The sequence below is a fragment of the Lycium ferocissimum genome, chromosome 3 (assembly GCF_029784015.1).
Source record: "Lycium ferocissimum isolate CSIRO_LF1 chromosome 3, AGI_CSIRO_Lferr_CH_V1, whole genome shotgun sequence".
In the NCBI taxonomy this organism is placed as follows: domain Eukaryota; kingdom Viridiplantae; phylum Streptophyta; class Magnoliopsida; order Solanales; family Solanaceae; genus Lycium; species Lycium ferocissimum.
This window is the reverse complement of record NC_081344.1, coordinates 646,303-674,191: the sequence shown is the minus strand read 5'-3', so window position 1 is coordinate 674,191 and position 27,889 is coordinate 646,303. Positions and strand designations below refer to the sequence as shown.

The following is a 27,889-nucleotide window of genomic DNA, read 5'->3' as shown; positions in this document are numbered from 1 at the left end:
AAAAAGAAAAAAATAATAGGAGTAATAAATAAATAGAGAAAAGAGACAGAGAAAGAGTGGTTTGTGTGGGCCTTAGGGTTGGTGTTTTAGATCCATTGGCCGCCAGCCCTATTTGACTTGGGCTTGCTATAAACTAGTCCCATGACGTGGGGCTAAAAATGTTGGCCCACCAGAATTATTAGTTGAATTGGATTAATTACTTTATTAGCAATTCTGACTAAATCAACACATAGATCAGTTAACAATAATCTAAAATCCATAATATAATTTAATTCATAGTGTTACAAGTTCAAACTATAGTGATTTTCTGTGACGCCTATGATGGAGTGCCCGCATACGAGAGCAGTTCACAGAAAAGAATTGTCAAGCTTTTGAAGAAGGGTTACGCATGATATCTTAGGCGAACGACACATCCGAATGGGAGAGGAAAGTGAAGCTTTATAAGACATAATACAAGTTCACACATGGTACACCGTGTCTCTAGGCTCAATATGGTGTTAGCCCGAGGGACAAATCTATGAGGCATGCTTCCTCATTTTGGTGGCGGGGCAAACTTCGGGAGGACAATGAGTCCTTAAGTGTGGGTGTATTTGACGCCCATGAAGGAGGGTGGGTTGAGAGAGGGGAAGGTTCACAGATTTAGGTTGGAAATTTTCTGAAGAAGCTAAGGGATGAACATGATACCTTAGGTGAGAATCCACATCGGAATGGGAGAGAAAAAAAATGAAAAATTTTATAAGGCATAACACAAGTTCACATGGTACGCACACCTATGAGCTCGTTGATAGTGGAGGTTGAAAGCGGGTAACTACATGCAATGGATTTGGATCGTGACATTTTCTCGATGCTAACATGATCATACTCTTTTTGTTAATTACGTGTTAAGAAGGAGGAAAAGCCCCTAAATATTGCATAAGTAGAGATGACTAAACGAGTAAATTGGTACTAAGTTTGTGATAAAAAAAAAAAAATCATAAGTGCAAATATTGTATAAATCGGTGATGATTATATCACCCGTTGACATCTAATATTTGAGTCAAGCATAAATGGGGCCAAATACCTATTCAAGGTGGAAAATGAACGATATTGCACCAATTGCCGATCTTTTTTGTTTTGCTTACTTCTTTATTAATTAAACTATTTGGTGAACACTGTACAATGCTGACCCATAGAATTTGATACTGATTGTATAAATTGTATTTGATCAATCACTATCTATAACTAGTATCGTAAAAGGAAATTGTAAGAAAAGGCAATACTTTGACTCACCATATGACATAAAATAGATACATGCATGGCATGTTACTAGTTTCATATAGTATCTTCATTTTCTTTATGATCACTTCACGCCCAAAGAAGTGTAGTGTTTTGTAAAACAAATATAAAAGACTATAGAGTTCCAAGTTTTAGGTACCGACAAAATAAAATATAGATTCTTTATCCTAATGAGTTAAGTAACTTGTAACCACATTTAACTCTTCTAAACAAAGAGCAATAGTCTGTTGCATTCAGTAAATTGCATTAATATATAGAAGTTTTTTACACGTATATATAAGAGAAAAATAAAAATTGTTTAATAGAGAACCAAAATGCTGCAATTTTCAAGAGGCTATTGGAGTAAGATCTCGTCCTAGTTGAGTTGGGCTGGGCCTCTGCCTTTTTCATTGGGCTAGTCCAAACCAACTATTAAAACTGATGTACTTACCTGATTCATTTGAATTTGGGATTTTTTGTTTAATTAGAATCGATGAATAAATTAAATTTTTTGATGATTACGAATGGCTTATTTATCTAAAAAAGGGAGCTGATTTTTGCATTTCACATGTTTACTACCATATTCAACCTAATTATTCTGAATAGTTTAGTGATAAAACTGTGCCTTTCCTCCTCACATTATTCGTTCAAGATAGATGAGGCGCGCAAAAAGATGTTCGCAAAGTTAAAGTGTGCGTCTTCTCCCTTATAAATCTTCTTGGTAGGAGCTTTTAATTTGTTAGCTTCAAACAAACTCTAATAACATCAACCTCGACTTGATGGTAAGATGAGAGCTTCAAACCCGATTCTGGTGGTGCACCTACTACGCAAGTACTCCAGACGAAAAGGGACAGGGAAAGTTTCATGTCCAAAACTTTTTATTCTAGAGAGGTAAAATATGTACCTATTAAGCTTTCGTTTGGATGGCTAACATGCAAGAAAAAATGACTAATAATCATATGGTTGACTAATAAATTATAGATAATCAACAATAAATGAAAATATCGTTCATTGTTTCCTTGATGGTGCTAACCATTATTTTGAGCTGTTTCAAATGGTGAATATTATAGCTCTAAGGGCTTTATCTTCACTGAAAGCCATTAGACCAACCAACAACGAAGAAGAAGTAAAAAATACGGCAAAAATAGTCTGAGGAGTCTGTCAGAGCGCCATTAGACCATCCCAACAACGGATCTGTTCAAGGAAGGTCGTGGAATGTAATCTCATTGCTCAACCTTAAAGAGACTTTTCTATTGTGTTGTTTCACCGATGTGGGATAAAGACACAAAACAATGTAGAAATTACAATCATTAACTTGAAACTATAATCTCGGCTGTGTTTACCTTGGTTAGCTAGCACCTCTGTAAATTTTTTCGTGCTCCTTTTTCTTTCTTTTGCAAATCAATGCTTTTGAAGGGGTGCAATAAATTAACTCTTAGTCTTGCAATAACGTTTTTTTTTTCCACTTGATTATTGAAGATTAGAAGATTAATTGGGACATGCTCAAGGGTGAAAATGGAAGAAAGCTGGTGTTAAATGCAGCCTAGTAGTTTGATAAATGCCTGCAAAAACAAAATATATTTTTTAAAGTTGGAAGTTTACCATTTTAGATAGAGATTGATATATGTTTCCAGTTTTTGATGTAACGTTTAACACTTAAAATTGCAATGAATAAGCTCCAACCCACCTTTAGTTTTTAACTCCATTGAAAAAAGAGGTCAAATGCAACGCCATTTGCCCGTTTATCTCCTCACGGAGTATAGCTTACACCCATAAAGGTAGTTGCACTGTTCACCAATCAAATATTTGGATGTGAGCTATACGCCCTGAGGAGCTAAACTGGCAAAGAGCGTTGCATTTGACCTCTTTTCTCAATGGAGCGGAAAGGGAACTTCCAAGCCGTATGTCATGGGTACAGGATTCTTCTAAAAAAGCACGGGCTAAATCGGAGACCTGAGACCTTGACTTAATAATGAATGAACGGAAATTCTTTGAGTTTTCTTTGCCAGCGACTTATGGAATGATCGGCCTTATAAAACTTGCTAAGCCTCACTTTCCTCTCCCCTCTACTTATTAAGTGGAAAATACTAATCAACATTCTATAAGCGACTTGCCCGAGTCTATGAAGCTTTGCTTTTCTGGTAGTTGGCCTGTAATGCCTCCTTTCATTTACACTTGTTCGAAATTAGTCAAACGAAATCTCAATTAACCGCTAATCCTTCTTTTTAACATTCTGATTCAGAACATTTGTGGTTGATAGTTGAAAACATTATTACATATGCAATTTTTTAAATCCGTGTATCTTATTTAAATGTCAACCCGATTGGTGCTCAAGTTCAGAAGTTTCTATTTATTATCCTAAACTCTGAATAAGAACAGTCTTATTTGGAAGGATAAAAGTTCATTTGTTGCCTTTTGTCGGTTGTACATTGTGAACTTGTAACCATATAAATTGCACTCTATAGCCGTGGCAACACTCATCAATGGTGAATCTTCCCAGAGGACTCTAGCAAGTACAAAAATTGGCAAAAAAATTGACGAGTCTATCAGATAGCCATTAGACCATCCCAGCACCAGGTTAGGCGCTGGGATTTAGCATTCTGATTTAGAACATTTGTGGTTGATAGTTGATAACATTATTGCATATACAATTTTTTAAATCCGTGTATCTTGTTTAAATGTCAACCCGATTGGTGCTCAAGTCCAGAAGTTTCTATTTATTATCCTAAACTCTGAATAAGAACAGTCTTATTTGGAAGGATAAAAGTTCATTTGTTGCCTTTTGTCGGTTGTACATTGTGAACTTGTAACCATATAAATTGCACTCTATAGCCGTGGCAACACTCATCAATGGTGAATCTTCCCAGAGGACTCTAGCAAGTAAAAAAAATTGGCAAAAAATGGACGAGTCTATCAGATAGCCATTAGACCATCCCAACACCAGGTTAGGTGCTAAGAACGATCATCTACGGCACCATGACCCGTAGGTGGTTGATAGTTGATAACATTATTGCATATGCAATTTTTTAAATCCGTGTATCTTATTTAATGTCAACCCGATTGGTGCTCAAGTTCAGAAGTTTCTATTTATTATCCTAAACTCTGAATAAGAACAGTCTTATTTGGAAGGATAAAAGTTCATTTGTTGCCTTTTGTCTGTTGTACATTGTGAACTTGTAACCATATAAATTGCACTCTATAGCCGTGGCAACACTCATCAATGGTGAATCTTCCCAGAGGACTCTAGCAAGTAAAAAAAATTGGCAAAAAATTGACGAGTTTATCAGATAGCCATTAGACCATCCCAGCACCAGGTTAGGTGCTAAGAATGATCATCTACGGCACCATGACCCGTAGGTGGTTGATAGTTGATAACATTATTACATATGCAATTTTTTAAATCCATGTATCTTATTTAAATGTCAACCCGATTGGTGCTCAAGTTCAGAAGTTTCTATTTATTATCCTAAACTCTGAATAAGAACAGTCTTATTTGGAAGGGTAAAAGTTCATTTGTTGCCTTTTGTCGGTTGCACATTATGAACTTGTAACCATATAAATTGCACTCTATAGCCGTGGCAACACTCATCAATGGTGAATCTTCCCAGAGGACTCTAGCAAGTAAAAAAATTGGCAAAAAATTGACGAGTCTATCAGATAGCCATTAGACCATCCCAGCACCAAGTTAGGTGCTAAGAACGATCATCTACGGCACCATGAACGATCATCCGTGTATCTTACTTAAATGTCAACCCGATTGGTGCTCAAGTTCAGAAGTTTCTATTTATTATCCTAAACTCTGAATAAGAACAGTCTTATTTGGAAGGGTAAAAGTTCATTTGTTGCCTTTTGTCGGTTGCACATAGTGAACTTGTAACCATATAAATTGCACTCTATAGCCGTGGCAACACTCATCAATGGTGAATCTTCCCCGAGGACTCTAGCAAGTAAAAAAAAATTGGCAAAAAATTGACAAGTCTATCAAATAGCCATTAGACCATCCCAGCACCAAGTTAGGTGCTAAGAACGATCATCTACGGCACCATGACCCATAGGCCATGAAAGCTGTTAATCACACTCTAGTCCAATGGCCATGATTCATCCACTAGACTTGGTTTCCTGTCTCCTTAGAACTCAAGGATAAGGTGGTACGAGCCTATAGAACAGATCCTGTTCAAGTAAGGTCGTGACTGGTTCAACCACTGCTCAATATTAAAAAGACTTTTCCTTTGTGTTGTTTCACCGATGTGGTACAACTGGACAGCCTTTGATATTCCTTTACTATGTGTTAGATGCGCGAATAATATTGAAACAATATGTACTTTTGATTAAGTCTTTCTTTCACTACACTTCTGAGCAAAACATGCAACTCAACGGTTTCCTGAAAGAAGAAGAATATATTTGTCTGGAAGTTGGAAGTTTAGCCTTCAGGATAAAGTGAAAAAAGTATCCAGTTCTTGTGATAGTACTTTTTATTATCTATGTATCTAATAGAACTTAAATTTTATGCACCGTCCGTGTAAATATGTTATTACACAATCACATCATACAAAGAATATATTGCTAATTTATAATTAAATCTCGTCAAATTATGGGACTTAAAATATCTGCTACAACATGTAAAAATGTCTGGATGACCTATAAAATTTTGACTGCTAATGAATATTATTCCTCCATCCCAATTAATGTGGCACCTTTCGGATTTCGAGAGTCAAACTAGTTTTTTTTTTCCACCACATTTTTTCTTATGCCTTTTAAATATCTTCGATTGTTAATTATTGTGATTTATAGTATTTTTTTTTTTATACGTAATTTCAAATGTATGAATTTTATTTTAAAAAACTTAAAGCTTCTATATATGTCCAATTCAAGATCAAAATTAAGAAAATCTAACTTTCGAGATCCAATGATGTCACTTAAAACTCATAGATGATGTGTATATAGCGTATCATTCTGGATGTTGCTTCAATACGACAAGAAAAATCATAAAGGAATTGAGGCACGATGTTGTTGAAATTGAGAAGTGATGGGACAAAATGGTCTTAATTTCTCTATTTCTAGAACTTCTTTGTCCAGATAAGAAGCTATAATCCATGAACTCCATTCACACATGCACGTCTTTTTCAAAGAAAGTGTTCAAACGGAAAAAGGAAAAGGCCGTGATTGGTGAAAGAGCTAAGGGTCGGAAGCCACTTCTTTCTCTGTTTGATTTATCACACACAATTTTAATAAATAATTTATGCGGCACACTTTTTGTAATACGTTCAGAAAAGAATACAGTAATATATTTTTAAATTTAAAAACAATCAACTTTGTATTTCTCATTTTCCCTTTAATGATAAGCTTTTATAGCCAAACAAATGGTAAGATATATCAAGCTCACAAGAGCGAAAGTTTTATAATCTAAGAATTACATAGGCGGAGAAAGGAATTGAAAGTTATGGGTTCTGAATTCTAATTTTTTTTAAGCTAGTGGGTTTTAAGTTAACAATGTGTAGATATTCATGGGATTTTAATACAAAAACAGGATTAAACTAAAGCTACTTGAACTGGTAGCCAATACACTAACTTTGCCCCTACTCCCAAATATTATGATATGTGCTTTAGAGATAATTTTATAAATCTTTATTTTTTCTTAAGTTTCAAGCGGGTTCAAAATTGGAAATGACGAAGTTCAAACTTAAATTTCTTAAATTTCGGCGTTTTGGTGTTTGAGGTCATCTTGTCTTATCCCAACCCGAGAATGTCACTTCCTAGAACGCTAGTCGTGAAATCAGGATCTCATAATGTCCAGTTTCAAGAAAATCAGCTACAGATCGAGACAACTCTGCACCGTCTATCCCCTACGACGAGCGCCAATTCGTTTTCCAAGTAAAATCGTTAGCTACCAAAAAATGAAGTTAGAGATTTGTTTTTACAGGTTTAAAGACAAGTAAGTTATATTCGACCCGGGGACTCTCTCGAACGAGCTCGGGGTTTGGTTGTTTTTCTTATAAGGGATACAAGTAATAATATTTATCTAAGTTAACAGTGTAAATGGAAAGTAGGAAAATCACAATAATGATCTCGGGAGTAAGTATATTCCTTAGCCAAATAATAATACAAGAAATGAGAACTTGGGTACAAAAGAGTGATCATGCTTTCTTCTCTCCTAAGCTTCATTAGTATAGACCAACCCTTGGTATGTTACTGCCCTAGGTGACCTCAATCGAGCGACGTAGCTTGGACTTTGTGCACAGTGGCACTCTGCTCGATGACAGCTGATATGATGTGATGGGAGTTGTTGGGAGTGGGAGGCAGCTGTCTAGATCCGTTTGAGATTTTTGTGACCGCAGAAACTTCTCGCCTACGCTTGGAGTCCCCCAAGCATGCTTTCTCTTTATATTTCGAGACCCGAAGTCTCTAGACTCGCCATTCTTAAATACCCTTGGGTGTTCATACCCGCATACAGTAGTGTTTTGAAAAACAAATCTAAAAGACTATAGAGTTCCAAGTTTTAGGTACCGACAAAATATAGATATTCTTTATCCTAATAAGTCAAGTAACTTGTAACCACATGTAACTATTCTAAACAAAGAGCAATAATCTGTTGCATTCAGTAAATAGCATTATTATTAATATAAAGAAGTTTTTTACCCGCATATATAAGAGAAAAATCAAAATTGTTTAATAGAACAAAAATGCTGCAATTTTCAAGCATTTTTTTTGCGCGGATTGTCCTTCTTTTGGGGTGGTCTTTAAATTTTGGCCCTCAAATTGGTGGTCTTTAAGTTTTGCCCTTCGCTTGAAAAGGTGGCCGAAAATGCTGAGGTTCTGGGTTAGAACCCCTGCTCAGGCATAAGAATAAAAATAATTTCGCAAGGCAAGGCTTTGAGAAAAGTCTGCCTTATGCGGCATAAGTTGCCTTAAGGCATAACTAAAGTTATGTCGGACCCGGCATATATTGCCTTAAGGCATAACTAAAAGTTTGCCTTATAAGGCAACCTATGCTGGATCTGGCATAACTTTAGTTATGCCTTAAGACAACTTATACTGTCTCCGGCAGAGGTTGCCTGAAGGCATAACTAAGCCTTAAAGCATAAAAGTCTGTCTTATAAATTGCCTTAAGGCATAAAATTTATGCGTAACCGGCATAACTTTAGTTATGCCTTAAGTCGCTTATGCCAGATCCGGCATAACTTTCCCCAAGCCTTGCTTTGCGAAATTATGGCATAAAAGTTATGCCGGATCCGGCATAACTTTAGCATGCCTTAAGGCGCTTATGCCGGATCCGGCATAACTTTCCCCAAGCCTCGCCTTGCGAAATTATTTTTTATTTTTATGCCGGAGCCGGGTTTAGAACCCAGAACCTAAGGGTTTCTACACGAAGGGCAAAATTTAAAGACCAGCAATTTGAGGGACAACAATTAAAGACCACCCTGAATGAGGGACATTCTTGCGAATTGCCCATTTTCAAGAGGCTATTGGAGTAAGATCTCGTCCTTATTGAGTTGGACTGGGCCTCTGCCTTTTTCGTTGGGCTAGTCCAAACCAACTATTAAAACTGATGTACTTACCTGATTCATTTGAATTTGGGATTTTTTGTTTAACTAGTTCCTATGAACGTGCGTTGCATGTTAAAAACATCACGTAATGGTTCAGTCAATTATTAATATGAAGGCACATTAAGTTTAATTTATTAAAAACTACATATAAACAGTAAAAAATGCAAAAACATCTAAAGTGCATGAAATCAAAATTATTACTTTAGCATAATATTTGTATTCAAAATGATTGAACATCATTTGAACTAGTAAAAATAATCAAGTTAGTTAAGGTAGATAATATTGTTATGAGCTTATAGTTTTGTAGTATGCAATGTGACCAATGAGCATACATTACCTAAGACTGCTCTATAAACAATGTTTTTTTTTTTGTGTGTGTGTGTGTATATTCCTGTTTGGACACTTTGGTTGCTTCGTCATGACCATAACTATTGACACTAATATTCCTCTTGAAAGTTGTCAATGTATGAAAACTTGTTACGGCAAATATAGTCCAACATTTGGGATTGTTTGGCCTTGTGGTTTAGTCATTGTCATTGCAAAGCACAGATGTGCTATAAAAAATTGAATTTTTTTAAAAAGATATTCTTCATTTTCTGGAGGTGAAAGTTGAATTGTAGGGATAAACAGATGCTTGGAAACACATTGATTCGTCATGATTTTGCATGTATAATGTTATTACCAAAACGTCTATATATATACCTTTCTTGCACCATTGCACAAGCCAGTTGACGTATCTAATTTCTTAGTAGCATGATGAACACATTTCTTCCAAAACCAACATATATGACAGGGAAGATCAATTCTAACTTTGTCTATTACATATATAGTTGTGTCTAACATACATAAGAAACAAGAAACTTGACAATGGACTTTTGAGGTGGAAGGTCACTTGGTTTTAAAGTATTTAAATATTCTTCCTGATAGTAATTGTTGATATCATCTTCTACTAAGTCGCAACTGAGAAACATTTTGCTTTTCACCGGGGATCTTGCCAATCGACATCTCATTTAGTCTATCAACGTACTCATTTTTGATAGCTAAGATAGCTTTTTATATCATGTACTTTGCGCAACTTGCATTTTCATTTAATGTTGAAAATATTTCCTTATCTACCATCACTATTGGACTTCCCACCCAATTGGTCCGGAAGAAGGATCAAATCCTCTTTTGTTGCATGATCATTTCCATTTTTGGCACGAAGTAAGAAATCCCTGAATGTTAGGTCTGTTCGTGCTCTCATATTTCTTGTTAGCTGAATCTTTTTTATTTGAGGCCATAAGTATGAGTTTACCAAGCTAGTGTTTATAGTCTCCACTCTCGTCGATTTTGGAACTATTGGTGGTATTTGATGGAAATCATCTCCAGAAGTTACTACTTTTCCACCAAATGGTTATCTCTAAAATGCATGTCAACTATTTCGATTGTCTGTCACTTTTCCATAGGCGCTTCATCTCAATTAATATCAAATTTGCATTTCTTATCAATTTTCACCCACCACTCTGCTTTGACATATTTGTGGTTGTTGTTTCTATTGTTTGAAGAGGTATGTCGAATCTAGAGTGAGTCGTACGATCTTTTGGTAAAATTGTTGTCGCTACACCACTTGTTGATGTTGCTATACCACTTTTTGATGTTGCTAACACTATCATGCCTTTTGATATGAGATTAGCAAGTAATGCAGGATATATGGATATTTTCCGAGCTCCTCTAGGGCTATCTACAAATAAAGATCCGCTCTACCAGAGTCGTTTCTTTGCAATATAGTCTTGAAAGCTTACTCTTATTCAGGAGCTTTGATTGTACATTGAAAACCTCCTGAGGTACTTGTATGGCCTTTTCTTCAATAATTTCTCTATATTATGATATAACATTATTATCTCGATAACTGATCAAGTTTAGGCAAATCAGATTTTTCAGCAATTCTACCAATGCTCTCTAGGAAATCAATAATGCTTTTCAGCGTGCATTGTAGTTGGGTATCTAGTGAACTGCCCTGTATCCTTCTAAAGTCATCTGACATATTGTAGTATGTATCTCATAATTTTCTATCGTCCATTGGATTACAATGAACCAATTATTTGCAAATAAATTTCGAAGAGCTAATGACATTTGGAAAAGAACTGTCTATCATAAGCATTCAGATGTACTATTACCTGATTCTTGTAATCCTCTTTCTTTTGCAGCTTTCTTGAATGTGTCATACGTTCTTCCATTAATAGTGAGTAAGTCTTCAAATGAAAATGGTGCCGACATGATACAACAATAATCTTAAATAATATCTTTCACCTTTACTAGGATTTGCTGCATTATTCAAGAAAAGAGGATAAATAGATGAAATTATCAAAATATATTAAAGAAAAGAAGTTTTGAGTTTGAAAATTAAATTTCTTAGTGGTAATAATTTAACCAATTACAGATTTTTTTTTCTTTTTGTCCATGTCCAGAGATAATCCTCTAGGAATTCTTCACCATTTGTTGAGCTGTGATGAAATACTGAGTGAGCATGGTATTGTTTACATTGTTCGATGCGATAAGATTTTGCTAATAATGCCTTTTTCAATAGTACACTAAAGAAAGATATTTCGTCAGAATTTGTATATTGTATATAGACGTATTGCTAAAGTTGTAAAACCAACTAATTTGATTTTTTCAAAATTCAAATGACCGGTTTAGATAGATGAATAACATGAGCAAAGCGTTGGTAACATTATATTTCCTTTGTCCCTATTTATAACACTTTTTGCTTTTCAAGATTCAAACTTTTAAAACTTTGACCAAACTTTTAAAATGTATTACTCATCATGTTGGCATGAGAAGAAATGCAACTTATAGTACTTTTCATATAGTTTTTAAATATCTAAATTTTAATATTAAAATATTGAGTTGATCTAATCCAATTTAGTTACAAAGATTAAATAAATTAACTTTAGGAAAATGAAAAGTTGCACATAAATTGAAACAGAGGAAGTAACATTTTTGTTTTCATATCTTAATAAGAGTTAAATTTCTTGAATTTAAAGACAAAAGTTCATGGCATATGCTTCTAAGTTCTAACTGAACATTTTATAATCAAAGGAATATATGTTAACGTTAATTTAGGTTTTTGGGTCTAAGTATGTAAAAGAAAAAATTGGATTAGAGCTAGCTTATTGCCGCGATTCATTTTTTATAGGATTATCGTGAGTTTTTCTTGTCTACTACAATTTTTAATCCTAATGTCTACCGTGGGTTAAGTTCCTAATACTAATAGGATACAATTTTAAACCTAATGTGTATCATTCCAGTTATGACCTTTTCTTCTATATTGTTCTTCAAATTAATTAAATAGTAATAGTATAAGAGTTGTTCAATATTTAAATGATATTTTGATCAATCAACATTTATATTAATGCTTTTATAATAATATTAGTCTCTATAAATGTGTCTCGCACGTTAATAATAGCGCGTAGATGTTCAAATGATCAATATTAAATAGTCCCCCCCCCTCCGCAATTGCATATCTTTTTGTGAGGAAAGTGCCAGCAATATTTCATAATGAACCAATTACTTACTATCATAGAGAACGAATTATTCATTTATCATCTATTTTAAGTAATAATTCAGTTTTTTAGAATGATACTAATATCATGTCAATATTATGTTCATGTGTCGATACAGATATATAGACTATGAATGTACTTTAGGGTCTTTTTCTTTTTTTATTTATTTATTTATTTTACTTTCTTGATGGAAGGTATAAAAAGTTTTAGTTTCTCTATTAATATATTCGCTACTGCCTCATATAATTTTAATTTATTTAAATAAATTATAAAATTACTTTTATCCAAATAATTCTTTCAATCGAACTCAAAATGATATATCCTTCATCTTTTAGTGGGGAAAGACGAATTTAGAGGATGAAAGGTGTATTCGATGACACATTAATTAGCTCATCGGTCACCATAATTCCTTTTTATAATTTTTTTTTGGCCAATAAACGGATGTTATTATGAAAGAGTAGATAGTTACAGCTATAAAAATAAAATAAAATTAAAAAAAAAAAAAAAAAAAAAGGAAGTAAGGAAAACATAACAATGCACTGTTACTGGACACACCCAGCCTCAGCACTCTTCCTATAACAATGCACTGTTACTGGACACACCCAGCATCTCACTCTTTCTGGTCACCAGTTCTCCATCTAACAAAGTAATGCACAAAATAATCATAGCATCAATTCAACATCATCTCAAGGATAGAAGTTCATACTATCCAGTTTCCTCACGAGCTTATCCTTTAGCCTTCCTCTAAAACAAATGTCCTAAATGAGTTCTCGCACCACATGGTCAGCAGGTCTACGTTTAATTAAACAACTAACTTAATATATTGACTAAAATTTTAGAAAATAGTGAATAGAATTTATTTTCCAAACAATTAATTGACATTGTTCAACGTAACCTCTAATAGTCAAAACCTAACATTAACAATACTATCCAACATAACCTCTAATTGACCTGAAATTTGCTATGAACTATGTTGCTAATCCGTCTCTAAATTGCTCATAGCTATTAGAATATTTTTTGATAATCTATCGCTAAATAGGATTAGCTATAAATTTTGTTGTTTAACTATAAAATTTGTCCATCGCTAATTCTTGTTTTTCTAGTAGTGGTAAGGAAGACTCTTGTGAGCATATGGAATATTGGCAGATTGGACCATCAATACTTGCTTCCCTTTGATTGTGCACTATAAGAAGGAGAAGAAGATTTTGGTATTTAGGATATATCAATAATGTTAACCTTATAATTAATCGACATTAATATACTTAGGATTAGTAACGTTAGTGGTAATAGGATAATCCTTAGTTCTGTTAGGTAGTTCAATAAGAAATAGGATTAGAGTTTATTAAGGGTATAAAAGTCGTTTAATATTTGAAGGCTATTTTGGTCAACCAACATTTATATTCATTCTTTTATAATAATATAGATAGATAGATAGATTAGAATCGATGAATAAATTAAATTTTTTGATGATTACCAATGGCTTATTTATCTAAAAAAGGGAGCTGATTTTTTGAATTTCACATGTTTACAACCGTATTCAACCTAATTATTTTGAATAGTATAGTGATAAAATTGTGCCTCTTCTCCTCACATTATTAGTTCAAGATAGATGAGGCGTGCAAAAAGATATTCGCAAAGTTAAAGTGTGCGTCTTCTCCCTTATAAATCTTCTTTGTACGAGCTTTTAATTTGTTAGCTTCAAAACAAACGCTAATAACATCAACCTCGACTTGATGGTAAGATGGGAGCTTCAAACCCGATTATGGTGCACTCCAAGTACTCCGGACGAAAAGGGACGGAAAAGTTACATGTCCGAACTTTTTGGGAGAGGTAAAATATGTCTATTAAGCTTTCGTTTGGATGGCTAACATGCAAGAAAAAATGACTAATAATCATATGGTTGACTAATAAAATTATAGATAATCAACAATAAATGAAAATATCGTTGATTGTTTCCTTGATGGTGCTAACCATTATTTTGAGCTGTTTCAAATGGTGAATATTATAGCTCCAAGAGCTTTATCTTCACCGAAAGCCATTAGACCAACAAACAACGAAGAAGAAGTAAAAAATACAACAAAAACGTTTGAGGAGTCCGTCGAGCATTAGACCATTTGTTGCCGGATCTATTCAAGGAAGGTCGTGGAATGTAATCTCATTGCTCAACCTTAAAAAAGATTTTTCTACTTGTAACCATAAAGACACAAAATAAGGTTGTTGCAAATTAAAAAGTGTCTCGGTTGTGTTTGCCACTTTGTAAGTTTTTCCGTGCTACTTTTTCTTTCATGGCAACACAATAAATTAACTCTGAGTCTTGAATCGTTTTTCTTTCCACTTGATTATTGAAGATTAGAAGATTAATTGGGATATCCAAGAAAGTTTAAATGCAAAAGTTTGAAATGCCTGCAAAAACAAAAAATATTTTTTAAAGTTGGAAGTACCTTTCATAGAGATTGATATATATGCTCAAGTTTTTGATGTAAGTTTAACAATTAAAATTGCAATTATTATCCTTTAGTTTTTAACTCAATTGAGAAAAGAGCAAATAGTTTATCTCCTGGATGTAGGATAAAAGATCATTTCCCCAATCAAATATTTGGATGTGAACTCTACGCCCTAAGGAGCTAATTAACGGGCAAAGGGCGTTGCATTTGAACTCTTTTCTAATGGAGCGGAAAGGGAACTTCCAAGCCGTATGCCATGGATACAGGATTCTTCGAAAAAAGCGTGGAATATTCGAGACCTTGCAAATGAATGAACGGAAGTTCTTTGAGGTTTCACTCGAACTCTTACAACCATGGCAACACTCATCAATTGGTGGAAAATCTTCCTTGACCTAGTCTATGAGGGCTTTTTCCTTGATCCGTAATGCCTCCCTTCATTTAAAAAAAAAAAATTGGCAAAAAAAATTAACGTTAATAGTTGATAACATTATTACATATGCAATTTTTTAAATTAGACTTATTTAAATGTCAACCCGATTAGGTGCTAGTTCAAAAGTTTCTATTTATTATCCTAAACTGAATAAGAGCATAGTCTATTTTGGAAGGATAAAAGTTCATTTGTTGCCTTTTGTCGGAAGGGCATGGAACTTGTAACCATACAAGTTAAAGAATAGTGTACTCGTCCAATGGCCATGGCAACACTCATCGATGGTGAATCTTCCCAGAGGGCTCCAGCAAGTTAAAAAAAAAAATTGGCAAAAAAAATTAACGAGTCTATCAACCCGATTGGTGCTCAAGTTCAAAAGTTTCTATTTATTATCCTAAACTCTGAATAAGAGCATAGTCTATTTTGGAAGGATAAAAGATCATTTGTTGCCTTTTGTCGGCTGTACATTGTGAACTTGTAACCATATAAGTTGCAAAGAAAAGTGTCTCGGCACTCTGAACTCTACAACCATGGCAACACTCATCAATGGTGAATCTTCCCAGAGGGCTCCAGCAAGTTAAAAAAAAAAAAATTGGCAAAAAAAATTAACGAGTCTATCAGATAGCCATTAGACCATCCAGCACCAGGTTAGGTGCTAAGAACGATCATCTACAGCACCATGACCCGAAGGGCATGGAAGCTATTAATCACGCTCTGGTCCAATGGCCATGGCAACACTCATCGATGGTGAATCTTCCCAGAGGGCTCCAGCAAGTTAAAAAAAAAAAATTGGCAAAAAAAATTAAAGATCATTTGTGCTCAAGTTCAAAAAGTTTCTATTTATTATCCTGCGAATAAGAGCATAGTCTATTGTTGGAAGGATAAAAGATCATTTGTTGCCTTTTGTCCGTACATTGTGAACTTGTAACCATATAAGTTGCAAAGAAAAGTGTCTCGGCACTACGAACTCTACTGACCATGGCAACACTCATCAATGGTGAATCTTCCCAGAGGGCTCTAGCAAGTTAAAAAAAAAAAAAAATTGGCAAAAAAAATTAACGAGCCTATCAGACAGCCATTAGACCATCCCAACATTTGTTGCCTTTTGTCTATTTTGGAAGGATAAAAGATCATTTGTTGCCTTTTGTCGGCTGTACATTGTGAACTTGTAACCATATAAGTTGCAAAGAAAAGTGTCTCGGCACTCTGAACTCTACGGCCATGGCAAGATTCATCAATGGTGAATCTTCCCAGAGGGCTCTAGCAAGTTAAAAAAAAAAAATTTGGCAAAAAAAATTAACGAGCCTATCAAACAGCCATTAGACCATCCCAGCATTTGTTGCCTTTTGTCTATTTTGGAAGGATAAAAGATCATTTGTTGCCTTTTGTCGGCTGTACATTGTGAACTTGTAACCATATAAGTTGCAAAGAAAAGTGTCTCGGCACTCTGAACTCTACAGCCATGGCAACACTCATCAATGGTGAATCTTCCCAGAGGGCTCCAGCAAGTTAAAAAAAAAAAATTGGCAAAAAAAATTAACGAGCCTATCAGACAGCCATTAGACCATCCCAGCACGAAGTTAGGTGCTAAGAACGATCATCTACAGCACCATGACCCGAAGGGCATGGAAGCTATTAATCATGCTCTGGTCCAATGGCCATGGTTCATCCACTAAACTTAGTTTCCTGTTTCCTTAGAACTCAAGGATACAGTGATACGAGCCTATAGAACAGATCCTGTTCAAGTAAGGTCGTGACAAGTACTTTCACTGCTCCATATTAAAATGAACTTTGCTTTGTGTGTTTCACCGATGTGGTACAACTGGACAACCTTTGTTATTCTTTTACTATGTGTTAGATGCGTGAATAATATTGAAACAATGTGTACTTTTGATGTCTTTCTTTCTCTACACTTCTTAGCAAAACATGCAATTCAACGCTTTCCTGAAAGAAGAAGAATATATTTGTCTGGTAGTTGGAAGTATAGCCTTCGGGATAAAGTGAAAAAAGTATCCAGTTCTTGTGGTAGTACTTTTTATTATCTATCACCTCGAAACGGCCAATAACGACTAGTAGTGGAAAAATCTAAAAATAACTTCAACAAAAAAAAAATATGAAAAAATTAATTTTAAAATCTATTTAAATAATTTTAAATTTTATGCACCTTCCGTGACTTCAAAATCTATTTAAATAATTAAAAAAATTTGTTATTACACAATCACATCATACGGCGGCGAAGTGGGCTATCGAGAGAAGTTTTTCAATTTTAGATTTTAAAATAGGTTTTTGTTTAAATATTAAAATAGAAAAAATATACGCTTTTTTAATGATTAAAGTTTAAACGAGGGTTCGTCGCACATTTTATCTTATGTTCGAGGTCCAAATGGTCTCAAAGTATGAGACTTAAAATATCAATAACTACAAGTTCTAATAACTTAAAATATGTATCTAACATAACTTAAATTTTATGCACCGTCCGTGTAAATATGTTATTACACAATCACATCATACAAAGGATATATTGCTAATTTATAAGTAAATATCCTCAAAGTATGGGACTTAAAATATCTACTACAACATGTAAAAATGACCAGATGGCCTATAAAATTTTGACTGCAAATGAATATTATTCCTCCATCCCAATTTATGTGGCACCTTTCGGATTTCGAGAGTCAAACTAGTTTTTTTTTTCCACCACAGTTTTTCATATGCGTTTTAAATATTTTCAATTGTTAATTATTGTGATTTATAGTTTTTTTTTTTTACGTAATTTCAAATGTTTGAATTTTATTTTAAAAAACTTAAAGCTTCTATATATGTCCGATTCACGATTAAAATAAGAAAATTTAACTTTCGAGATCCAAATGATATCACATAAATTAAGACAAAGGGAGTACTTAAAACTCGTATATGATGTGTATATAGAACGTATCATTCTGGTTGCTGCTTCAATACGGCAAGAAAAATCATGAAGGAATTGAGGCACGATGTATTTGAAATTGAGAAGTGATGGGACAAAATGGTCTTAGTTTCTCTATTTCTAGAACTTCTTTGTCCAGATAAGAAGCTATAATCCATGAACTCCATTCACACGTGCACGTCTCTTTCAAAGAAAGTGTTCAAATGGAAAAAGGAAAAGGCCGTGATTGGTGAAAGAGCTAAGGGTCGAAAGCCACTTACTCTCTGTTTCAATTTATGCGACACAATTTTAGTAAATAATTCATGCGACACACTTTTTGTAATACGTTCAGAAAAGAATACAGTAATATATTTTTAAATTTAAAAACAATCAACTTTGTATTTCTCATTTTCCCTTTAATGATAAGCTTTTATAGCCAAATAAATGGTAAGATATATCAAGCTCACAAGAATGAAAGTTTTATAATCTAAGAATTACAGAGACGGAGCAAGGATTTGAAAGTTATGGGTTCTGAATTCTAAATATTTTAAGCTAGTGAGTTTTAAGTTAATAATTTGTACATATTCATGGGATTTTAATACAAAAACAGGGATTAAACTAAAGCTACTTGAACTCATAGCCGATACTCTAACTCTGCCCCTACTCCCAAATATTATGATACGTGCTTTAGAGATAATTTTATACATCTTTATTTTTTCTTAACATTATTACATATGCAATTTTTTAAATCCGTATATCTTATTTAATTGTCAACCCAATTGGTCCTCAAGTTCAAAAGTTTCTATTTATTATCCTAAACTCTGAATAAGAACATAGTCTATTTTGGAAGGATAAAAGTTCATTTATTGCGTTTTTTCGGTTGTACATTGTGAACTTGTAACCATAAGTTTGTGAACTTGAACTCTAGCCACAACATGGAAGGATAAAAGTTCATTTATTGCGTTTTTTCGGTTGTACATTGTGAACTTGTAACCATATAAGTTGCAAAAGAAAGGTGTCTCGACACTCTGAACTCTACAGCCATGGCAACACTCATCAATGGTGAATCATCCCAGAGGGCTCCCGCAAGTAAAAAAATTGGCAAAAAAAATTGACGAGTCTATCAGACAGCCATTAGACCATCCCAGCACCAAGTTAGGAGCTACGATCATCTACGGCACTATGACCCGAAGGCCATGGAAGCTGTTACTGTCTCCTTAGAACTCAAGGATAAGGTGGTAAGCCCATAGAACAGATCCTGTTCAAGTAAGGCCGTTACGGGTACTATCACTGCTCAATATTAAAAAGACTTTTCCTTTGAGTTGTTTCACTGATGTGGTACAACTGGACAGCCTTTGTTATTCTTTTACTATGTGTTAGATTCGTGAATAATATTGAAACAATATGTACCTTTGATTAAGTCTTTCTTTCTCTACACTTCTGAGCAAAACATGCAACTCAACGCTTTCCTGAAAGAAGAAGAATATATTTGTCTGGAAGTTGGAAGTTTAGCCTTCGGGATAAAATGAAAAAAGTATCCAGTTCTTGTGATAGTACTTTTTATTATCTGTCACTCCGGCCAATAACTACTAGTAATTCTAATAACGTAATATGTATCTGATAGAACTTAAATTTTATGCACCGTCCGTGTAAATATGTTATTGCACAATCACATCATACAAAGAATATACTGCTAATTTATAAGTAAATCTCCTCAAAGTATCGGACTTAAAATATCTGCTACAACATTAAAAATGACCGGATGGCCGATAAAATTTTGACTGCTAATGAATATTATTTCTCCATCCCAATTTATGTGGCACCTTTAAGATTTCGAGAGTCAAACTAGTTTTTTTTTTTCCACCACAGTTTTTCATATGCCTTTTAAATATTTTCAATTGTTAATTATTGTGATTTATAGTAATTTTTTTACGTAATTTCAAATGTATAAATTTTATTTTAAAAAACTTAAAGCTTCTATATATATATGTCCGATTCACGATCAAAATTAAGAAAATCTCTAACTTTCAAGATCCAAATGATGTCACATAAATTAAGACAGAGGGAGTACTTAAAACTCGTATATGATGTGTATATAGTACGTATCATTTTGGATGTTGCTTCAATACGACAAGAAAAATCATGAAGGAATTGAGGCACGATGTTGTTGAAATTGAGAAGTGATGGGACAAAATGGTCTTAATTTCTCTATTTCTAGAACTTCTTTGTCCAGATAAGAAGCTATAATCCATGAACTCCATGAACTCCATTCACACATGCACGTCACTTTCAAAGAAAGTGTTCAAATGGATAAGTGAAAGGTCGCGATCGGTGAAAGAGGTAAGGGTCGGAACTCTCCGTTTCAGTTTACGTGATAATTTTTTTTAATCCGTTCAAAAAAAAAAAATAGTATACTTTTAAATTCGGAAACTATTAACTTTGCATTTCTCATTTTGACTTTAATGGAAGCTTTATAGCCAAATAAATATTTAGATATATCAAATTCACAAGTTGCGAAAGTTATGGGTTTTGAATTCTAATCTTTTTAAGTTAATGAATTTTAAATTAATAATTTGTACATATTCATAGAATTTTAAAACAAAAACAGGGACTAAGCTAAAGCTACTTGAACTCGTAGCCGATACTCTAACTCTGGCCGTACTCCAAATATAAATCTTTATTTTCTCTTAAATTTAATGCGGGTTCAAACTATATACATAAATTGGAAATGAGGAAATACAAAACGAAGAAACAGCAAACAGGAGGATTATATGATGTCCTCATTAGGTATATTTTCTATATATAATGATTAATGACGAACTATCGAATGATTAGAAAGGAGGAACTTAAAGGGTTATTCTCTGTACTGTTTTATGAGGTGGGGTTCAAGCTGAATCAGCTGGTTGAATTGTAATAGAAGCTTCCAATATGTCCAAGTACAATGAATGAATTTTTGGACCGCTTTAATTATCCAGTCGATTAGTAATAGTACAAACAACAGTTGGTTCTTCTGCATGATTACACTTTAATTTTCTCAGTTAGGCTAAGCACAAATTAGTTAAGGAAAACTTGTATGAGTAAAAATACAAAATTCCCGGTAATACCCAAAAGAATTTTGAAACAATAATAACAATAATGTCTTGGTTTCAAGTAAGTGGATAATTAGCTCTCAGAAGAATTTTGAGACAATGAATTTAATTTAATATTAATTTTTTATCACACTCAATATAAATACAGTAATGACTTTGCATATCTCTCTTTTTTTCTGATATAAAGGCAATACCAATTGTCAGTAGCAGACAAAATATAGTGAATGACTTCAGCCATCGGTATCTAGACGGACGTTAAAAGTGTTTTTGCTTCTTTTTCCTAGTGTTGACTGGTCAATCTAAATAATAGCACTTACCTTTACTGTGCTAAATTGATTGCCACCAATCATATTCATACCTTTGACATTCATTTTCTTCCTTGTCTGGGAAGAAATGTTCATAGAGGCCCTACACGCAAATAGATTATTACTTAATTATTTTCAATTTATGTGACCTGATTTAGATTGATATAGATTTTTTTACACACAAAAAGAAAAAGTGATTTTAAGCGTGTTAAAATATTTATGTGACTGTAAAATTTTTGAAACTTATGACTTTAAATATGTCATAAAGAATTTGTGTGACTCTAAAAACTTAACATTAAAGATAAAAAGGAAGTGTAAACTTAATATTAGTTATTTTCTATTAATTTTTTTTAAACGGACTAATAGGAAACCATATCATAAGTTTATTTATCTAGACCAGGCTAATTTTGTGGATATATCTAGATGGATGCTCATCTAGAAGCGCTTAAATTCTTAATCAATTTCTCCCAAAAAAAGATTATTAAAAAAAAAAAAAAAAAGTAAAATATTACTCCCGCACTTTCACATTTATCGTTGAGTTTGAGTTGATCAATTCTTGTCACATCACAAATACTAACTTTAGCATGATCATGTAGAATTTGAAACCTTCCTCCTCGCATTAATAAGATTAATTAATAATTGAAACACTGATTTTATTTTATAATTTTTCTAGGATATGGTCACCAAATTCCACCAAAGCTAACAAAATAAGAAATAAAACACATTCTCTAGAAGAGGACTAATTAATTTGATATATAGTTCGTCTAGAAGATGCACATGATCATGAATATGATCAACACATGTATTTCCAATTTGAAACAACCTCAGCTTAACTTCTTGTCTCTACTTTAAGTTGACATATTTTACATCTCTTTCTGTATATTCTACACGTATTTTGACATATACAGCGTCTAGTATAATTAGTCGACTCAATTTGATTCCGAATATTTGACGTTCTAATAAATATTCTTAAACATCTTCTTTCTCAAATTAATTCCTATTATTTTAATTCGCAGAGTGTTAATCAAATGAGAAATTTGAAAATGAATAAAGGGTAATTAGAAAAATATTCTTATGATTAAGGTTATTAAACATTCACAATGAATAACGGAATTTCCGGCAGAAAGACAATAAGTTAAACTCCTTCATGTACTAATTTCTAATAAATTTATTTGGAGTTCACTACAAGAAAAAATATATCTGGCAACAAATTTTTTTTTGTTGCCATAGATTGATTATTGTTGCGAAAAATACTTTTGGTAACAAAAAAAATATATTTTGTTGCATGAACTTTCCCAACGGTTGTTATTGCAACAACGTCTGAACAACTTTTTTTTTTTGTTGCCAAAAGTACTTTTTGCAACAATAATCACTACTATGACAACAAAAAAATCATTTGCTAACAATAAAACTAAGTTGTTGCCAAATATAAAAAATTTTGTTGCGATTTCTATACTTTCTTGTAGTGGTTCTAAAGGATGTTCAGACACGTTTTTGACTGGCTATTTTCGCATAGATTTCGGTGGGAATGCCTTCAATAATTCATGTTTTAATTACTAACGATTTTTCTTAATTAGGAGCGTACAAGCACCTTAATATTCAGATATATGAACCCAAAAAGAGTACATATCAAATATTCCCTCAGTTTAAAAAGTAAGATTAAAATTTTCTTATTAGTCCGTTTCGGAAAGATTGACACTTTTTTAAATTTAGAAACATAACTTGAGCTCTCCATTTTATCCTTAATGACAAGTTTTATAACTACACAACTATTATAACATGTTAAATCGACAAATTTCAAAAGTCTTAATTATAGTCATAAAATTAAATTATGCCATATATAAAATCACATGCTTCAGCCGCCTTCTTTTCTTTTTAAAATTTCGTATATATTCAAATTACATCGACATAAATGCCATAGTATATGAAAAGAAGTTTTCTTCCTAGTTGTCCTTCTACAACTACTATATAAGAAGAGGTAAGCATACAACATAGGTTTCAAGAAAATATTGCTTCCTCTTTCATAACTGATGTCCCCAAAATCTCTCTTGCATTTCTCATGAACTTCGTATTTGTATTAGGTTTCTACTGCTGGGATTGGGGTTTCTTAACTGCCCTTCTTCTCTTCTCCAATTCATCATAATTAGTCACCTTTTCTCCCTTTTTTTTAAGCATTTGAAATCCCAAAAATAGAAAAGGGTTCAATCTATTTTCATTTCTCTTATTTTCTAGCCTCTTTTTTTTTTTGGGATATATTTTTTAATGGGGGAGTTAGAGGATCAAAGTGAAAGGAGTTTGTTAGAGTATGTGAGGAAGGCATCAACAGCACCTTTCTTGCTGAAAACTTACATGTTGGTGGAGGATCCGGCGACGGACGATGTCATTTCTTGGAACGCCGATGGATCGGCGTTTATAGTCAGGCAGCCGGCAGAGTTTGCCAGAGATTTGCTTCCAACGCTCTTCAAACATAGCAACTTTTCCAGCTTTGTCCGGCAGCTCAATACCTATGTATGTTTTCCTTCTTATGTCTCTATACAATCAAGTCGTTTTATTAAAGTAATAGTATTGTTGTGCACGTCTAACAATAGCAACAGAGGCGGATCTAGGATTTAATATCTAGAGGTTTAACCTTTTAAATTTTTTAGTATTGAACCATTATATTTTAAAGTTATGGATTCATATATACTATTTATTATAATTTTACTCAATTTTTACACATAAATTTATACCCCGCATCAAAATTTTGGGGTTCAATTGAACCCCAAGTTATAGTGCTCCATCCGCCTCTGAATAGCAAATAGGTAGATTTATAGGTTATATATATCGTCAGTGTAAGAAACGTGTATACCATCTGGTTATATCTTATTTTTAAAATTACAAATTATCCTACATTTTAAGGAGACTTACGTGTACATATTCTTTAAGTTACTTGATATAATACAATTTTCCTTAATCGTCAAGGAGCACACTTGAAAGTACTAATGATGCCTAACTTATACATCATAAATTCTAATGAATGTCTTTAGATTTCAATTATATGGATGCTAATTGTTGTTTCACCGTTACGTACATAGTATGGTTGTCTTAATCAAAAGAACAGCAATAGCAACATCATTCATTATGCATGGAAGACAACAAAATAGTACTACTATATATATCTTTTAACAAATAATGACGGATATATAAGTCATCTCATTTCTCATATTATACGAAGATTAACTAGTGTGCAATTTTTCAGACATGAAAAGTTTCTCACAATTAGTAGTAACTCTTTAGGTACATTTATCAAAACTTTTAAGTTTTTCACCCCGTGCCCCAAGTCTAAGACAAATAACATACCAACAAGGGTTGTGGTGTAGTGGTTGGTACTACTCCATTCTTAACCAAGAGGTCTCGAGTTCGAGCCCCCTTGGGTATGGAGTCACTCTTGTTACGAAGTGCTTTGCCCCCCAATGTGGGACTACCCGGCACGAATCCGGATTAGTCGGGCCTCAATGCGGGTACCGAACACCGGATGGGAAGAAAAAAAAAAAAAAAAGACAAATAACATATAATGATACATTTCTTAGTCCAGATCAACCATGTCTTTTGGTTGAATATAATTCTTGCAACTCCTTTATTAAATTCTAAACTATTTCATATGATTAGGGTTTTCGCAAAATTGCAACAAGCCGGTGGGAATTTAGCAACGACTTATTTCGCAAGGGAGACAAGGATTTACTATGTGATATTCGTCGGAAGAAAGCATGGACAAACAAACAACAACCTAATAATAAAAATAATAAGAAAGAAAGTACAGATGAAGATCAAAGGTCATCATCATCAACTTCTTCTTCATCATCATCAGAGTACAATAGCCTTGTTGATGAGAACAAAAGGTTAAAAATGGAAAATGGAGTATTAAGCTCTGAGCTTTCATTAATGAATAAGAAATGCAAAGAACTTATTGATATAGTGGCCATGTTGGCTGAAAATTCAGAGGAAGAAGAAGAAAAGGAAGGGCAAAAAGGTAAGAGGCCAATGTTGTTTGGGGTGAGGCTAGAAGTTGAAGAAGAGACGGAAAGGAAGAGAAAAAGAGTTGAATTTAATGAAATGGCGAGTGTTTTTCTCTCCCAACTATGCAAATGAAATAGGAAAAAAGAGGGTAACAAAAGGAAAGGAATAATAGAGTTCCGAGTATTAAAAACATGTATTGTGATTTTCTTTAATTTCATTAGTCGAATCTTAAGATGACAGAATTATTCGATATTTCTGGTGAATTGGACATAAGTTAGTCCTACATCACCATTAGATTAAAAAAAAAGAATTATATGTAATTTAATTGCAAGTCTTTCTTCTTTACTTTTAAAAAAAAAAATGAATTATAGAGTTTAACTTGTATACACCTATAATGTCAATGTCATATTTATGTAATGTAATAATTAAGTATAGTAATTATCTGTCTTATTTTTGAGTTTTTTTTATTATTATTATTACATAGGGGGTAAGGAAAAGGGATTACAACGTGAGAATTCGAACCTTCACCAATAAGGTGAAAGTTCAAGTAGCCAACCAACTGAGCTACTAGATCCCTACATTTTCGAGACTATAAATCTACTTTTATGGTCATGGATGTATATAAGTTACACTCTACGTCTTTATGATATATTACCTTAAAAAGTTGAACTCACGGAACATGAATTTTAGAACTAAAGAGGGTCAAAATCTTAATACAGGACCTTAAATAGTAGAGTTAATTAAAAGTTAAATCATCTTTATTATGTGCACAAGAAATAAAGGAACGTGACATGAAACAGGCCAAGTTTGAATTATACAATAGATATGGTTCCTATTTTTAATTAAGTGAAATAAAAATGAGCGGGCTTCTAGATGTGAGTACTAAATATGTTTCATATAATTTTCTCATCAAATAAAGTTACACTTGGAAGCATCAAAAGCTTAAAGACGCTGTCTTATAAATTAGTCCAAAATTGACTATTTTAAACACACCAAAAAGAAGAAAGAGACGTTGTCTGTAAGCATCAATAGCAGTGCGGCAATAATAAAGATCGTAGAATTTTAAGAATTAAAGTCGAAACAAGAAACTTCAAGGCGGCTGGAACATGAAAGAAAAACATTCTATCAATGACCTGTAAAAATATTAAAAGGAAAATGATTCTACTTTGAGAAGTGTGTTAGTCGCCATGCAAATAGTGTTCATATTGGACAAAATTCTAATTTATTTAATATTTAATATTTTGAACTTTAAATCGATTACTACTTTATTTTATATAAACTCTATCCTTATTCGAACTATAGAGCATACTACAGGAAATACTTATCCATACTCAATATTTACGCAAAACCATGTAATCTTATTATAACTAGTAAAGTGATTTAATTATGTGAAGATGCATATTAACTAATCATGATTAAATGCTAAAAATCTGTGTGCAAACATATGTCATTAATCTATTGATTTGACATAAACATGGATGCGAATAAACTTTTGGGTAACTTACATAAATAACTACCTTTTAGGAGCAATTAACCATCCGTAACTACCTTTTTCATATTTACATTCGAAGCTACAATTAGACATTTTCGTTGTATTTGACTGTATCTGAATACCTTTGTTCAGTTGTATCTAACCTTATCTGATGTCACATGTATTTGACTATATTTAAATGTATTCGAGTTGCCGCGAAGTTGAATGTATTCACTGTATTTGAATGTATTTCAACAAAATTTCAAAATACGCTGTGTACATTCAAAATACATATGAAGCCAAATACATTTAGATACAAGACAAGAAGCTAAATATGTTATATCCCGCATTTTGTACGTCGGAATATTTTAAGACAATTGCGGGAAGTTAAGGGCAAGACCATCTTCAAAAATTATTTTAGTGCATAAGTTGGTTATGAACATTATTTATGAATATTATTGGACGGAAATATTGAGAAAGGCTAGGGGCAAGAAGAGAAATTCGCAAAATGGGCCGTGGAAATAATGCGGAAGGTTAGGGACAAAATGGTAATATTGAGAAAAGTCGAGGGGTAAAACGGGAATTTCACATGGGTCTCTTGAATGTTCCAAAAAGGTCATATTGACCATGTGGAAAAAAAAGATGACAAATAAGTCATCTTTGCCTTGGAAAATAAAGAAAATTCTAGAAAAAAAAAAGAAGGGAAAAGAAAAGAAAAATCTAGAGAGGGGCATGTGCCCCTCACATGGCCATGAGAATTATATATATATATATAGATGAGAGAGTTCATCTTTTAATTGAAAAGTGGGAGAAAGAAAGAAAGAAAGAAAAAAAAAGAGAGAGAGGAGGGGACGGCCAAGGGCTGGCCGAACCCCAGCCCCTTGGTTTGATCTTGGAAAAAAATATTTTCTTTATGCC

General features: G+C 33.3%; 1 protein-coding gene and 2 non-coding genes across 3 annotated transcripts; 1 reads left to right on the top strand and 2 right to left on the bottom strand.

Moving 5' to 3' along the window:
• Nucleotides 1-5,229: 5,229 nt before the first annotated feature.
• On the bottom strand, nucleotides 5,230-5,442 carry LOC132051340 (small nucleolar RNA U3). Its single transcript, XR_009413708.1, has one exon. It is a non-coding gene; the product is annotated as a small nucleolar RNA U3 (small nucleolar RNA).
• Nucleotides 5,443-16,753: 11,311 nt separating this feature from the next.
• LOC132051339 (small nucleolar RNA U3) lies at nucleotides 16,754-16,966 on the bottom strand. Its single transcript, XR_009413706.1, has one exon. It is a non-coding gene; the product is annotated as a small nucleolar RNA U3 (small nucleolar RNA).
• Nucleotides 16,967-23,462: 6,496 nt separating this feature from the next.
• On the top strand, nucleotides 23,463-25,950 carry LOC132049113 (heat stress transcription factor B-3-like). Its single transcript, XM_059439782.1, has 2 exons — nucleotides 23,463-24,012; nucleotides 25,153-25,950. The coding sequence occupies exons 1-2, from the start codon at nucleotides 23,767-23,769 to the stop codon at nucleotides 25,630-25,632; spliced, it is 726 nt and encodes a 241-aa protein (XP_059295765.1). The 5' UTR covers nucleotides 23,463-23,766; the 3' UTR covers nucleotides 25,633-25,950.
• Nucleotides 25,951-27,889: the final 1,939 nt, after the last annotated feature.